The sequence below is a fragment of the Benincasa hispida genome, chromosome 5, assembly GCF_027475165.1.
Source record: "Benincasa hispida cultivar pf3 chromosome 5, pf3_genome.v1.1, whole genome shotgun sequence".
Classification (NCBI taxonomy): Eukaryota; Viridiplantae; Streptophyta; class Magnoliopsida; order Cucurbitales; family Cucurbitaceae; genus Benincasa; species Benincasa hispida.
The window spans coordinates 31,561,549-31,575,602 of NC_143482.1; the positions used below are offsets into that span (position 1 = coordinate 31,561,549).

Consider the following 14,054-nt stretch of genomic DNA (forward strand, 5'->3'; position numbering starts at 1 on the left):
AGGATCAAGAGATTGGTAAAGAATGGACTTCTAAGCTTGTTCGAAGATGATTCATTACCTCCATGTGAATTCTGTCTTGAAGGAAAAATGACTAAAATACCTTTTAGTGGAAAAGATTATAGAGCCAAAGAACCCTTAGAGCTCATACATTCAGATTTTTGTGGTCCAATGAATGTAAAAGCTTAAGAAGGGTCGAATACTTCATCTCTTTTATGATTATTCGAGGTATGGTTACTTATACCTAATGAAACATAAGTTTGAAGCCCTCGAAAAGTTCAAGCACTTCGATCTAACTGGGGTGGAGAGTACATGGGTTTAACATTCCAAGGCTACATGATAGAACATGGAATCCAATCCCAACTTTTAGTACCTGGTACATTTCAGCAGACATCAGGAGAAATAGAACCTTATTAGACATGGTTCATTCTATGATGAGTTATGCTCAATTTCCTAGCTTGTTTTGGGGGTATGCAGTAGAGATTATAATTCACATCTTGAATAATATTCCCTCGAAGAGTGTTTCCGAAACACCTTTCAAATTATAGAGGGGGTGTAAACCTAGTTTGTTTTACTTTAGAATTTGGGGTTGTCTTGCACATGTGCCGATGACAAATCCTAAGAAATTGGAACCTCGTTGAAGGTTATGCCAATTTGTTAGTTACCGTAAGGAAATGAGAGGTGGTCTGTTCTACGACCCTCAAGAAAATAAGGTGGTATCGAAGAACGCTACATTCTTGGAGGAAGACCACATGAGAGATCGTAAACCACAGAGCAAATTTGTATTAAATGAAGCTACTGTTGAGTCAAGAAGAGTTGTTGATGAAGTTGGTCCTTCATCAAGAATTAATGAAGAAGCCAACACTTCATATTAGCCTCGTCCTTCTCAATTGTTGAGAGTGCCTCGACGGAATGGAAGGGTTATATCACAACTTGACTATTATTTGGATTTAACTGAAACTCAGGTTGTCATACGAGATGATGGTATTATGGATACATTGTCCTATAAGCAGGCAATGAATGACATAGACAAGGACCAATAAATCAAAGTTATGAACCTTGAAATGGAGTCTATGTACTTCAATTCAGAATGGAAACTTGTAGATCTACCTGAAGAGGTTAAACCCATAAGGTGTAAATTGATCTATAAAAGAAAGATAGATGTAGCTGGAAAGGTACAGACCTTCAAAGCTAGATTTGTAGTAAAAGCTTATACATAGAGGGAAGGGGTTGACTATGAGGAAACTTTTTCCCCTTTTGCTATGAATCCTGAGTGAGTTATGAACTCCTGCCTATGAAGGTGGTCTTTTGATTTGTATGGGTGAGAGTGGCGAGATCACCGACTCAATAAGCCTACTATTTTGGGGATTCGTCTGATTGGGGAGTTGGGAACACAGTTACACAAGACATAATTCACTCCTTCCCCGACGTCGGTGTAAGTAGATAAATTGCTCCCTTAAGGGCTGATTCCAGGACTTGAACAATGTGGAACCACACCCTTTCCTGGCTCGAGAGAGGTCATAGTTGGGCTATGACTTATTTTTCATTAGAGGGATCAGTGGTAATTAAGGAGTTAGATGTAACTATAGGGGCAAAACGTTAATTTTGGCCTAGTTGTACTTACGAGCAATTTATGAAGGGTCATCACACTGTTGATTAATTATATCCAATGGACACAAAAATATATCTATAGTACAAAGAGTGCGGCTGTCGATCTTTAATGGAGTGCTCGACATTTAATAGATGAGTAATTTAATTAAAGGAGTTTAATTAATTATTCAAGTACCATTGGAATTTCAAGCTACAGATCCATGAGGTCCCCTTTATAGCTCAATAAAGATTTAATGAGAATTAATTTTGGATTAATTTGAATTGTTCAAATTAATTGAGGGGATTTATTATATGTGATATAATTAATTTAATTTAATATATGATATAATTACTATAATATATTTGATACATTGTAATATAAAGTTTATTTGAGAGGATATAAATATTTGAATATGATTCAAATATTAATTATATGAATTTGATTCATATAATTAAATTTAACATAAATGGGATTTATATTAAGTACCATTTATGAGAGAAGTAAAACTATAGGTTATATTGTATATGATACCATATTAAACCATAGGTTACATGTTTTATGTTATGTAACATATAGTTATATATATATTAATAAGATAGTTATTATTATTATTATTATTATTATATATAATGCTCTTATTTAAATTTAAATTAATTTATTTTATTTTAGTTTTAATTTTGAATTAAAGGAAGGGAAATAACTTTCCTCCCCTTAATTTTCTCAACTCACGTAGTGAGTGTGAGTTGATTGGGTAAGATTTTTTTTTTCTTCTACATAGAAGAGTTCTCAAAAGTTTTTTTTTTTTTTTTTTTCAGAATACAGAAAACTCTCTGCAAGTTTTTTTTTTCACTCAGATTTTCTCTCTCTCAATTCCTCTCAATCTCGCTCTCTTCTCTTCTTCCGAAAATCAGATAAGCCCACAACTCTCTCTGTGATTTTCATCCCAATAGAGAATACAAGAGGTTCCAATTGGTGGTGGCCATTAGGGTTTCAAGTATGTGGCAGTACATGACCATTTTTGGAGAAAAGGAAAAATTGAGAAGAAAAGGTTCTTCATAGGTAAGGGTTTCTTCAATTCTAATTTCTTTTCTATTTGATTTTCTTTTATGGCATGTTGTAAGTTGATTGTATGCATATTTTCTTCTGTAGAATTTTGGTATTCTGTGACAACAAAATTGGGACCGATCCACATTTTTGCTTAGGGCCTTCACAAGTTCCTATAGATGAATCTTGTGTCTACAAGAAAATCATCAATTGTAAAGTAGTTTTTTGATACTTTATGTGGACAATATCCTACTCAGAGAATGATGTAGGGTACATTACTGATGTTAAAAAATGGCTAGTAGCCCAATTCCAAATGAAAATTTTGGGAGAGACATAGTATGTTCTTGGGATCCAAATTATTAAGGATCGTAAGAATAAAATGCTGGCTCTATCTCAATCAACTTATATTGACAAAATGTTGACTCACTATTCGATGCAAAACTTTAAGAAAGATTTATTACCTTTCAGACACGGGGTTCACTTTTTTAAGGAACAGTTTCCTAAGCCACCTTAAGAAATTGAGGATATGAGACATATTCCCTATGCCTCAGCTATGGGCAGCTTATGTATCCTATGTGCTACACTAGGCCAGAGATTTGTTATGCAGTGGGAATAGTCAGTAGGTATCAGTCCAATCCAAGATCAAAAAACTCAACTGCGGTTAAGAACATCTTGAGTATCTTAGGAGAATGAAGGACTACATGCTGGTGTATGGAGCTAAGGATTTGATCCTTATGGGATACATCGACTCTAATTTCCAAACTGGCCAGGATTCTAAGAAATCTACATCAAGATCAGTGTTCACCTTGAATGAGGGAGCTGTAGTATAGCGTAGCATCAAACAAGGATGCATCGCAGACTCCACTATGGAGATTGAATATGTAGTTGCTTATGAAGCAGCAAAAAAAGAAATTTGGCTCAAGAAGTTCCTAAATGATTTGGAAGTCGTTCTAAACATGGACTTGCCTATCACCTTATACTATGACAACAGTGGGATAGTAGCTAACTCTAAAGAGCCTCTCAGCCACAAATGAGGTAAACATATTGAGTGGGAGTACCACCTGATACGAGAGATTGTGCAACGAAGAGATATGATCATCACAAAGATGACTTTGAAGCACAACATCACTGATCCATTTACGACGGCTCTCTCGGCTAAAGTGTTCGATGGTCATTTAGAGAATCTAGGTCTACGAGACATATACATTGTATAATCTAGGCCAAATGGGAGATGTGTCATGGGTGTGTGGATGCCCTAGTTTATTGTATTTATTTACCATTCTCGCTGTTTTGGATTATTCGTATTATGTATATCCCACTAACTAGAGTTCTAGTTCAAGTAGGAGTTTGTTGGGTTTTATGCCCTAAAGCTCGTAGATAGAAATTGTAAATAATTAGTTTTCATCAATAAAAAGTTATCGATATTATTTCAATAAGTGTTATTGGTTTTGTTGAATTCATTTTGTCTTAAGAAACCCTAAATCCAATAAACTAACATCCTAGACTGTTTTATGAGTCTTGAACTATATGTGGAGACATAAAGGGATCAATGTTCAAGATACAATCTAAAGGGTCTATAGTATAAGAATAAGGTTGGGTGTCTTATCCTGATGATACTATGGATAAAACTCACTTTGTATTTGATATAAACACAATGAACCAATGCCTTCGTGTAGGCGACATGCGAGTGGGAGTATACTATGCAGTGAGTTTACATAAGATCGGACTGCGAAATAGTAACCACCAGATGTAACTCCGTTGACTAGTTAGATTTCTATTTCAATAGGATGACCTAGGCAACTTAGTCTTAATCTTGAGTCTATATGAATTATTGCTCATGAGGGGTTGTTTTTTCATTTGTATGGGTGAGACTGGCCAGTTCACCGACTCAATATACCTACCATTTTGGGGACAAGACCGGGTGGGAAACTAAAAACATAATAATACAAGATGAATTTCACTCCTTCTCGACTAGAGGGTAAATAGATGAGTGTTCCCTTAAGTTGTCTCTTCAGGACTTGAACAAAGGGCCCTATCCTCTCACTGGTCTGAGAGGGATTTTTGTTTAATGGTTGGACCATAAATAGGTTGCTCATTAGAGGAGCACTGGTACTTCAGGATAAAGAAGTAACCTAAGGATAAACTAATAATTTTTACTTAACTGGTATTATAGACACTCGTGAAGGACTAATTTGCTATTATTGGTCTAGATCCATGGACACGAAATATATCTACAATGAGAAGAGTGCAGCTATGAGTCTTTAATGGAATGTACCCACAGGTAATGAATATTGATTAGTGAGATTAATGAGTTTAGTCAATTAATCTCATATCGTTGGATTTTCTGATATGTAGATCAATGAGGTCCACTTCCTAGCTCGTAAAAGGAATTGAGATAATTATGTCTTGAATAGAGTTTGAAATGTTCAAATTCCCTTAGAAAAATAGTATAATATATAATGATACATTATAATATAAAGTTTATATTTTAATTAAACTCTATAATATAAATTTAATTTTGGATATGATTCAAAATTAATTTATGGGAAAACTAAACATTTGAAAGGGTTCAAATATTAATTTAATATGAATTGGATTCATATTAAAACTATAGGTTAAAATGAATGTGTATTAGATGCACATTAAAACTATAGGTTATGAGAGAAATACAATGGAATATGATTTAAATGTAGGCTAAATTAAATATTTGATATTTAATTTGGTAATTAATTATTTGGAGAATTAATTTATTATTAATTAAATTAAATTTGATTTAGTTAAATTAATTGAATTAAAATTATAGGTTATGTGAGAGATGTTTCATTTAAATTAAATTAGATTTAGTTAATTATTAATTATTTTTAATTAATTAAATTAAATATTTGATTTTATTAAATCAAATACATAAATCTCACATAGGGGAGTTATCAGAAATGTGGGATGTCTCTCTCTATTGGTTAAAAACCTACAAAAAAAAAAAAAAAAAAAAAAAAAAAAAAAAGAAGAGGAAGAAGAAGAATGTAAGGGTTTTTTAACACAGAAGGGTGTGATTCTCTTCACAGAAGCATTATGTGGAAAAACAAATTCTCTCCGAAAATTCTCTCCTGTCATCCCAATTAGAAATTGGTTCCCACAAAACCAATACTAGAATTCTTAGAGAATAGGGAGGTTTCTCAATTGGTGGTGTTTGTGGAATCCAAAGGAGAATTGGAGTTTTTTTCATTTGAGTCAACAACGAAAGTAAGTTTTGTTTCCCTTTCTCCTTTTGATTGAATTTCTATTTTTAAAGCACGCTTAACATAAAACTTTTACATTAGGTTTAATTATTTTAAGTCTTTGTGATATTTTGTTGTTTCAGTGTGTTTGGTATTTCAACTTTGTCAATTAAATTTCGAGTTAAGTCGTGATTTTTTTCGTTGTATTAGGGGGTTTTATCCCTGGTTCTTGTTCGAGAATCCGCAGCAATAGATGAGACTATTGGGATTGACAACGACACATTCGAAAACTAAAGCGTACACTCGAAAGTGCTTCGAAAGGTTATTTGATTGTTTAAATTAATTAGAATTTTTTTTCTTGATTATTGAAAGCATAATCAAAGAAAGTTGATTGAGTGAATAATGTGATAGGAAGAATATGAGTAAGATATAGAGAAGATTTGAGAAAATGATAGAGAAGATTTGAGAAAATTAGGAAGTAAAACAATATGAGGAGAGTTGGAATATAATCTTCCTAATTTAAAATTTTAAGATCTTTATATGATTAATTCTTTTATATTTTTACTTCTATCAAAAAAATTATATTATATTTATTCTCCCTATATTTTTTTTATTTATTTTCATTATCTAATATAAAATTTTCTTATATTTGTTCTTTGGGACATTTTTAAATATAAAAAAAAAATTTTAAAAAATTTAAATTTTATAGAAAAAGTTCTAAAAGTATTTTCGGAACTTTATACTATAAAATGTAAATATTTTGAGATTTTTTTTATTTATAAGAATTTTTCTAACATTTATATTTATCGCTATATTTAGAATGTAGATCAAAACTCTTTTTAATCTTTCTTAAATTAATAAAATCAAATGACTTCACAATTATATTCATTTTAGTTATTTTGTTACTTAATTTAAGATAGATAGAGACATTAAATTCTTCTAAAAAGTAGAGGTATTAAATAACGAAAAGAATGTTTTGATGGAATGTATCATTAAAAATTTAAAAATAGCAAACAAACTCTCTCCCTCTCTTTTTCTTTCTAAAACTAACAAGATATTCATGTAAAATAATAACAATAAATAACAATAATAATTAGGTTTTTCCTATACAATAAATATTAGCATAAATATTTAAAATATTGAACTTTTGAGAATTTTTAAACAATTTTTTTTTTTTAATTTTGTAGTTTTAAATTGTAATTGAAATGCCTATTTTACCATTTTTAAACATAACACGAAATTATTGGTAAAGAAAATATAACAATGTGATGGTTTTGTTCATTTGAATAAAATAATTTACATAATTTTAACATATAAAACAAAAAAAAAATCTTTGAAAATAACTTAGGGGTGTACATAGTCTGGGTTGGGAGAATTTTGTGAACCAACCGAAAATTCGGGTTGACTAATAATAAACCCTATTAGTTCATTTTTGGAGGGCCACTCAAGCCAACCCAACCCAAAATTTCGGGTTGATCCGGGTTGGGTCACCGGTTCTGTTACACAATCGTTTACCAAATGGCAAATTCTACACGATTACCTACTAATGCTATACGATCGCTTACCAAATGTTACACGATTGCTTACCAAATACTACACGATCGCTTACCAAATGGAAAATGTTACACGATCGCCTACCAATGTTATACGATCGCTTATCAAATGCTACACGATCGTTTACCAAATAGCAAATGCTACACGATCGCCTACCAATGCTATACGATCGCTTACCAAATGGGCAATGCTACACGATCGCCTACCAATGTTATACGATCGCTTACCAAATGCTACACGATCGCTTACCAAATGGCAAATGTTACACGATCGCCTACCAATGCTATACGATAGCTTACCAAATGTTACATGATCACTTATCAAATGTTACACATCGTTGAGCTCAGCTACACGATCGCTTAGCTCTGCTACATGATCGCTGAGTAACAAAATGCTATACGATCGCCTACCCAATGCTATACGATGGTCTACCCAATGGTATATGATCGCTTACCAAATGCTACACCATCGCTAAGTAACAAAATGCTATACGATCGTCTACCCAATGTTATACGATCGCCTACCCAATGCTATACGATCGCTTACCAAATACTACACGATCGCTTACCAAATGCTACACGATCGCTGAGTAACAAAATGCTATACGATCGCCTACCCAATGCTAAAAATTAGGACTACTAGAATTAATTATTTATATTAAAAAAGAATTAATTAAGACTACTAGATTTCACGTGCATTGCACATGTTCCTTTATATATATATTTTCTTTGTTTAAAATTTGATTACTTTGAATTGATCCATTTATGAATTTTTAGTATTTTTCTCTAAGAATTGTTTTTTTTTTAGATTCTTTTAGAATTGTTATTAGTTTATCTTTGTTTAAAGTTTGTAATAAATATTATAAATATTTTAGTTATTAATTATGTGTTGCAGATAAATTTAGATATCTTTTATTAAAAAGAAAAATATGTTATAACTCAACAATTCAATCCAACCCAACCCAAATTTTAAGGATGGGGTTGGAGACTTTATTTGCTTTTTTAGTACCAATCCAACTAATCCGAATTTTCAGGCCGATCCACAAAATACCCTCAACTCAAGCGAACCCAACACATGTACACCCCTATTTTTAAATATAGAAAAATAAGTCATCTTATTTACAAATATATCAAAATATCTATATATATACTAGTGATTGACAGTGACATTTTGCTATATTTAAAAATATTTTCAGTAATTTTAAAATTTAAAACAATTAGCCTTGATTTATATTTCAATATTTTAGTAAATACAATCGTTATAAATAAATATTTTCATCCATTCATTAATCTTCATTCCCTTAAAAGGAAATATATATTGTGAGTGATAAAGATTTGCCTAATTTCTTCTCTCAAAATTTTTACTTTTCTTACTTTTTCGCCCCATCAACATTAATTAACATAAAAATTTGTTGCATAAAGTATTTCTTTTCCTTTCTCTTGTTTGAAAGGATTTCTTCTTCTTCTTTTCTTTTGTTGGAAAGATTTTTTTTCTCATATTTTACTAGTTGTATTGATCAAGACTGCTAATAACAAGTAATCATATTAAGTTGTTTTTTTTTTTATCTTAAAGTATAGATTTTGCCAAGTTCATGCATTTATCTTTTCCTACATTTCATTTCTACTTCTTTTTTTAAAAAAATTGTAAATATAGTAATCAGACCTAAAGTATTAGCAAATATAGCATAATGTCAAAAAATATATATATATACATAAATATGACAAAATTTAGATAGTCTATCAATGATAGATCATATTGTTGATAGGAGTTTATCAAGGATAGACCATATTGCCGGTAAGAATCTAACAACGATAGAAGTCTATCACTGATAGACTTTTGCTATATTTGTAATTTTTTAAAATTGTTGTTTTACACTTGTTTATTATCTCTAAAAATGCTATCTATTGTAATTAAAAAATATATATATATATATATATATATATATATATATATATATATATCTAAATGGGCAAGTCCATGTATTTAATAAAATAAAAAAACCTCTCACTGAAAAAAAAAGGATTTCTCTTTAACATTTCAAAAATTGCATAAAAATACAAGTTGTAATTTGAAAGTATAAAAAAAAAGGAAATAAGATGGCAATTATTAATTAATTCATCTATGTTACATTAACAAACAAGAATCAAGAAAACCAAATTTCAAATTATTAATTACCAGTTTTATTTATTATTATTATTATTATTTTTTGAAATATCAATGACCATATTTAGTATTATGGATAATTAAGTAAAACTCACCTAAAAAAAACCCTAAGAATGTTAGAAAATTTGTATCTTCACTAAATTTGCTAAATTTACTAACTAATCGACTTCATTGTTGGAAAAAAAAAGTATTCAATTAAGTCACAATGGTTATCATATTCAAGCTACTTTTATACTTTCTTTTTAATACATTAATCATATTCAAGCTAAATTTACAACTTGGCTACTTCATGATAATCATATTCAAGCTACTTTTATAGTTTCTTACATCCAACAATGAAAGGTTACATTGTTACAGCATGTTCAAATAATTTATCAACTCTCACGTAGTAACACAAAACATCTTCTCTTATCGTAACATCTTATATTATTACCATTAAAACAATATAAAAGCTACATCATCACGAAAAAAAAGAAAAAACTCACACACAATAAATTAAATTTTTTTTAAAAAAAACACTGAAAATATTAGACTAAAACATATCAATTAACCTCAGAGCAAACCCTACGGATTTCACCAAGAAGGCCAGTTTTAACTTGTGCATTGCTCATTTTAACCATGGATCTCCCAAACTCAACTCTAAAGCTAGAAACCCGCCTTAAAATTCTCATACCCAAGTAGTGTCGAACGATAGGGCGAGTAGAGTCATCATTCCATAGCATTTGATCAGACTCCAAGATCCCTCTTCCATCTCTCAAGTTTTTATAGAACGACAGGTCGAATATTTCGGGACTACCGATGTCGAGTTCGACCCTGTTTGAGCCATCTCCGTCTTGAGGGCAAAGTGCTCGTAGTCGACCGACAAGCGATGGGTTCAGGGCCGGATCAGCGCCGCTTTTAGTCACCGTCGTGAAGTTGTAGAGTCTATAACTGAAAAAACGACACGATGCGGTACCGATGGTATGGGCACCTACATGGTTTGGCGAAGAAGAAGGTGGTGTGAATTTGAAGCAAGTTTGATAATAATTATTTTGTTTTAGTTTATATTTTTAAATTTATGCTTATGGTAACTTAGGTATAACTATTTCATTTTTTATTTTATAGTCGATTTAGTATGTAATCTGAAAATAAAATTTTGAAAACAAATGATTCAATAAAACATAATTGTATTTGATGTTTTCAGCTATTTGTTTGATATCAAATTCAGAAAGTAAATTTTAATTTAAACAATTTTTCAAAATGTATTTCAATCTATATAACTAACTGTAGTTACTCACTACATATTAGGTTAAATTTAAACTATTACTAATTAATTTTTTTTAACCATATTACTAATTAATTTATGAACTTGTTTTATATTATTTTTTTATAATTTTTATTTTGTAATATCTATATTATATGATACATATTTTAATTTAACAAAAAATAATTTGAGTTCATAATTGATAACATGAAATGCTATATATTTTTTAAAAAATAAAATTCTGCATTTTAAAATTGAAAATTGAAAATATGAATATACTGAAAACATAAAAAAATATTGCTTTAAGACTTTTTAGATCACCGACGTTGGAAACAATTTTCGAAAACAGAATCCAAACTATTTACCAAATACATTTATTCTCTTAATTTTGTGAATATGAAAACATAAAACAAAATTTGAATTGCCTACTATACGTGCCCTTAGTTTTTGAAAATTAAGTATATAAACACTCCTTCCACTTTTAAATTTCTAGTTTTGTTATTTACTTTCTTCCAACATTTTCAAAATCCAAGCCAAGTTTGGAAAACAAAAAAATGTAGTTTTTAAAATCTTGTTTTTCTTTTTGGAATTTGACTGAAAAATTTATCTCTTTTACTCAAAAAAAAAAAAAAAAAAAATGAAAACCATTATAAGAAATTGAAAGAAAATAGATTTAAACTTCAAAAACAAAAAACAAAATGACTACAGTCTTAATTTTCAAAAGACTAAAACAACTTTTCTTGTGAAACCATCGTGGGAGTTTCCTTTTTCCTTGCAAACAAACTGGTTTTTGGTCAAGGTTTGTTCATCATGTGGCTAACCTGCGAGAGTGACTAGGTCATGTGTGTTGAGACCCATAGACATGAATTTCTCCTTCTGAACTTCAATGGAATCTGAAAAACCAGGCAACTTCACCTCTGAAACCAATGAAACTCTACCATCTCTTCGTCCCGTCGGAACTTCCCAACCTAATCCACCCGTCTGCATCGAAATCACGGTATTAAATTTTCATCATATGTTTATGTATTTTCAAGGATTCAATATGATCGTAAGAAGTTAATCGATATTTTTATTACATATTGTACAAATATATGCTAATATGTTAACCAAACATATTAATAGTCAAGATTATTTTACGAACGTATTTCTATAAAATTGCGATCTTGATATTCCTATTAAACCAATAAAATAAGAAAAGTACCCAATAATACTTACCAGAACTACAGAGTCACGAGCTGCGATAGCAAGAATATCAGCGCATGACACAACACCCGGGCAAAGATCCTCAAGTTGTGACTTGGCATCCTCAATAACCTCGAACCCTTTCAAAGTACGGTTGGGCACAGCCGTCCTCTCAGTATTGGGACCGGCAAGAAGCACAGAAGCATCACACCCTCGAACAAAGCAGTCATGGGAGTGCATTCTTAGTAACCCAGGAGCGATTGAGGGATCCATTTGAAAATGAGATTGAACGGTGGATCTAACGATGGTTTCGACTTCAGGGCACGTGGCGCGATAAAAGCCGAAGCGTGTGCCTTGGGCATGCACGGCGGTGGCGGCCAAGCTAAGCAGCACCACCACCACATATACAACTAAAATGAAACCAACTTTCGCCATTAAAATGGATAATACAGTGATTTTTTTCTTTCCTGATATAAATGTTTGTGGAAATGAGAAGTTTATTTATAGAAAGGAATATGAAAATGGAGTAAGCAAAATTGGTTGGACATCCATTGGGTTACAGCCTTGCAGAATTGTCGTTTTAACTTTGTTCAGTCAAATGTTGCATCATGCATTATTATTATGTATGTTTGTAGTTTCAAAATATTTTGTTTTGATTTTAAAGATAAACATTGCATCATTGTTATTAAGGAGAGAAATAAGTTAGATAGAGATAAAGTTAAGTGATGTAGGGAATAAACTTCACGACATGACATAAGAGTTTTAGCTAGGTTATATTGGTTTAGAAAATATGGATTTGAGTGAGAGTGCTAAAAACAACGTAGTAATATTAATTAGCATTTCACTCTCCACTTTTAGGTTGTTGAACCCAAAAAGAAAAAATCATAATAGTTGAGTTTATGTAACTCCTTTTAGATTGCTACCACAAATAATTATTGTATTATTTGTCATTAATGTTATGCACATTAATTAATTTACCCATATGATAAGGGTTATGAGCATAGCTCAACTAGTTAAGATAGGATGGTGTGAATCGCCCCTCGTCTTCAATATTGTGTTGAACTAAATAACAATGTGATTAGAAAAATAATAGTGAACATGAGCATAACTCAACAGGCATGAACTTGAACTATCAATCTTGAAGTTTGAGGTTCGATCTTCTCACCCTGTATATTGTCAAAAAAAAAAAAAGAAATGAAAAATAATAGTACTTTAAGAATACTATAATTATATATAGAGAGAGATTAAATCTCTCATCCCTTACATATGTTGTTTATGTTTCTTCTTCTTAAATTGAAATAGTGAATTCTTTTCTAGGTTTTATAAGCTGATGAGATGAAACCCTCATGTTTATCAACTATGATGTTAGAGTCCATAAAGTCCAAATAGGGTATTTGATTAAAAAAAATTGTGATTCAATCAAAAAATTGGGAATGCAAAGGCATCATCTTAAGGGGACATGTTGAAGATCTCACATTGAAAATATAGGAAGACCTCACAATTCTAAAAGATACATGAGCTACTCTTCCAATTGATAATTTGTTGTGAAATGGAACCTTGTCGTACTTATCTACTATAGTATGAGAGCCCATGAAACTCAAATGGATATTTGATTGAAAAGGAAAAAATTAAGATTCAACCGAAGAATGGTGAATCCAAAGATGCACCATTTTGATGGAAATGTTAAGAATTATACATTAGAAGATCATGAGGAGACCTCACACAATCTTTAAAAGAAAGATGAGTTACTCTTTCCACTGTCAATTGGTTTTAAGATGGGCCTCACATTTAGCTAATATAATAGCTCATGAAGCCCAAAAAGGGTATCCAATAAAAAAAAAAAAAGAATTAGAATTCGATCCAAAAATGTGGTGAATCTAAAAGAAGCATTTTCTCGAAGGGGAATGTTGAAGATCTTACATTAGAAAAATAAGGAGACCTTAAGATCTTTATAAGATACATGAGTTACTCCTCTCATTATCATTTTTTAGATGAAAACCCTATGTTTATCTAATATTGACCAATTGTCAATTGGAAGCCGATTAGTTGGTTTAGAGTGTGAGTC

The 14,054-nt window shown here is 30.9% G+C and overlaps 1 protein-coding gene across 1 annotated transcript; it reads right to left on the reverse strand.

Moving 5' to 3' along the window:
- Positions 1-9,900: 9,900 nt before the first annotated feature.
- On the reverse strand, positions 9,901-12,528 carry LOC120078459 (peroxidase N1-like). Its single transcript, XM_039032727.2, has 3 exons — positions 12,023-12,528; positions 11,629-11,788; positions 9,901-10,534 (listed from the first exon to the last, which is right to left on the reverse strand). Exons 1-3 carry the CDS (start codon positions 12,422-12,424, stop codon positions 10,107-10,109), a joined length of 990 nt encoding a protein of 329 aa, XP_038888655.1. The 5' UTR covers positions 12,425-12,528; the 3' UTR covers positions 9,901-10,106.
- Positions 12,529-14,054: the final 1,526 nt, after the last annotated feature.

What these genes read in the sequence shown, in the direction of transcription:
- LOC120078459 (XM_039032727.2), bottom strand. Translation starts at nt 12,424, where the DNA reads ATGGCGAAAGTTGGTTTCATTTTAGTTGTATATGTGGTGGTGGTGCTG. An exon ending in CTCGTGACTCTGTAGTTCTG is followed by an intron (nt 11,789 to 12,022) that starts GTAAGTATTATT and finishes ATTTCGATGCAG; the next exon opens with ACGGGTGGATTAGGTTGGGA. An exon ending in TGACCTAGTCACTCTCGCAG is followed by an intron (nt 10,535 to 11,628) that starts GTTAGCCACATG and finishes CAAACCATGTAG; the next exon opens with GTGCCCATACCATCGGTACC.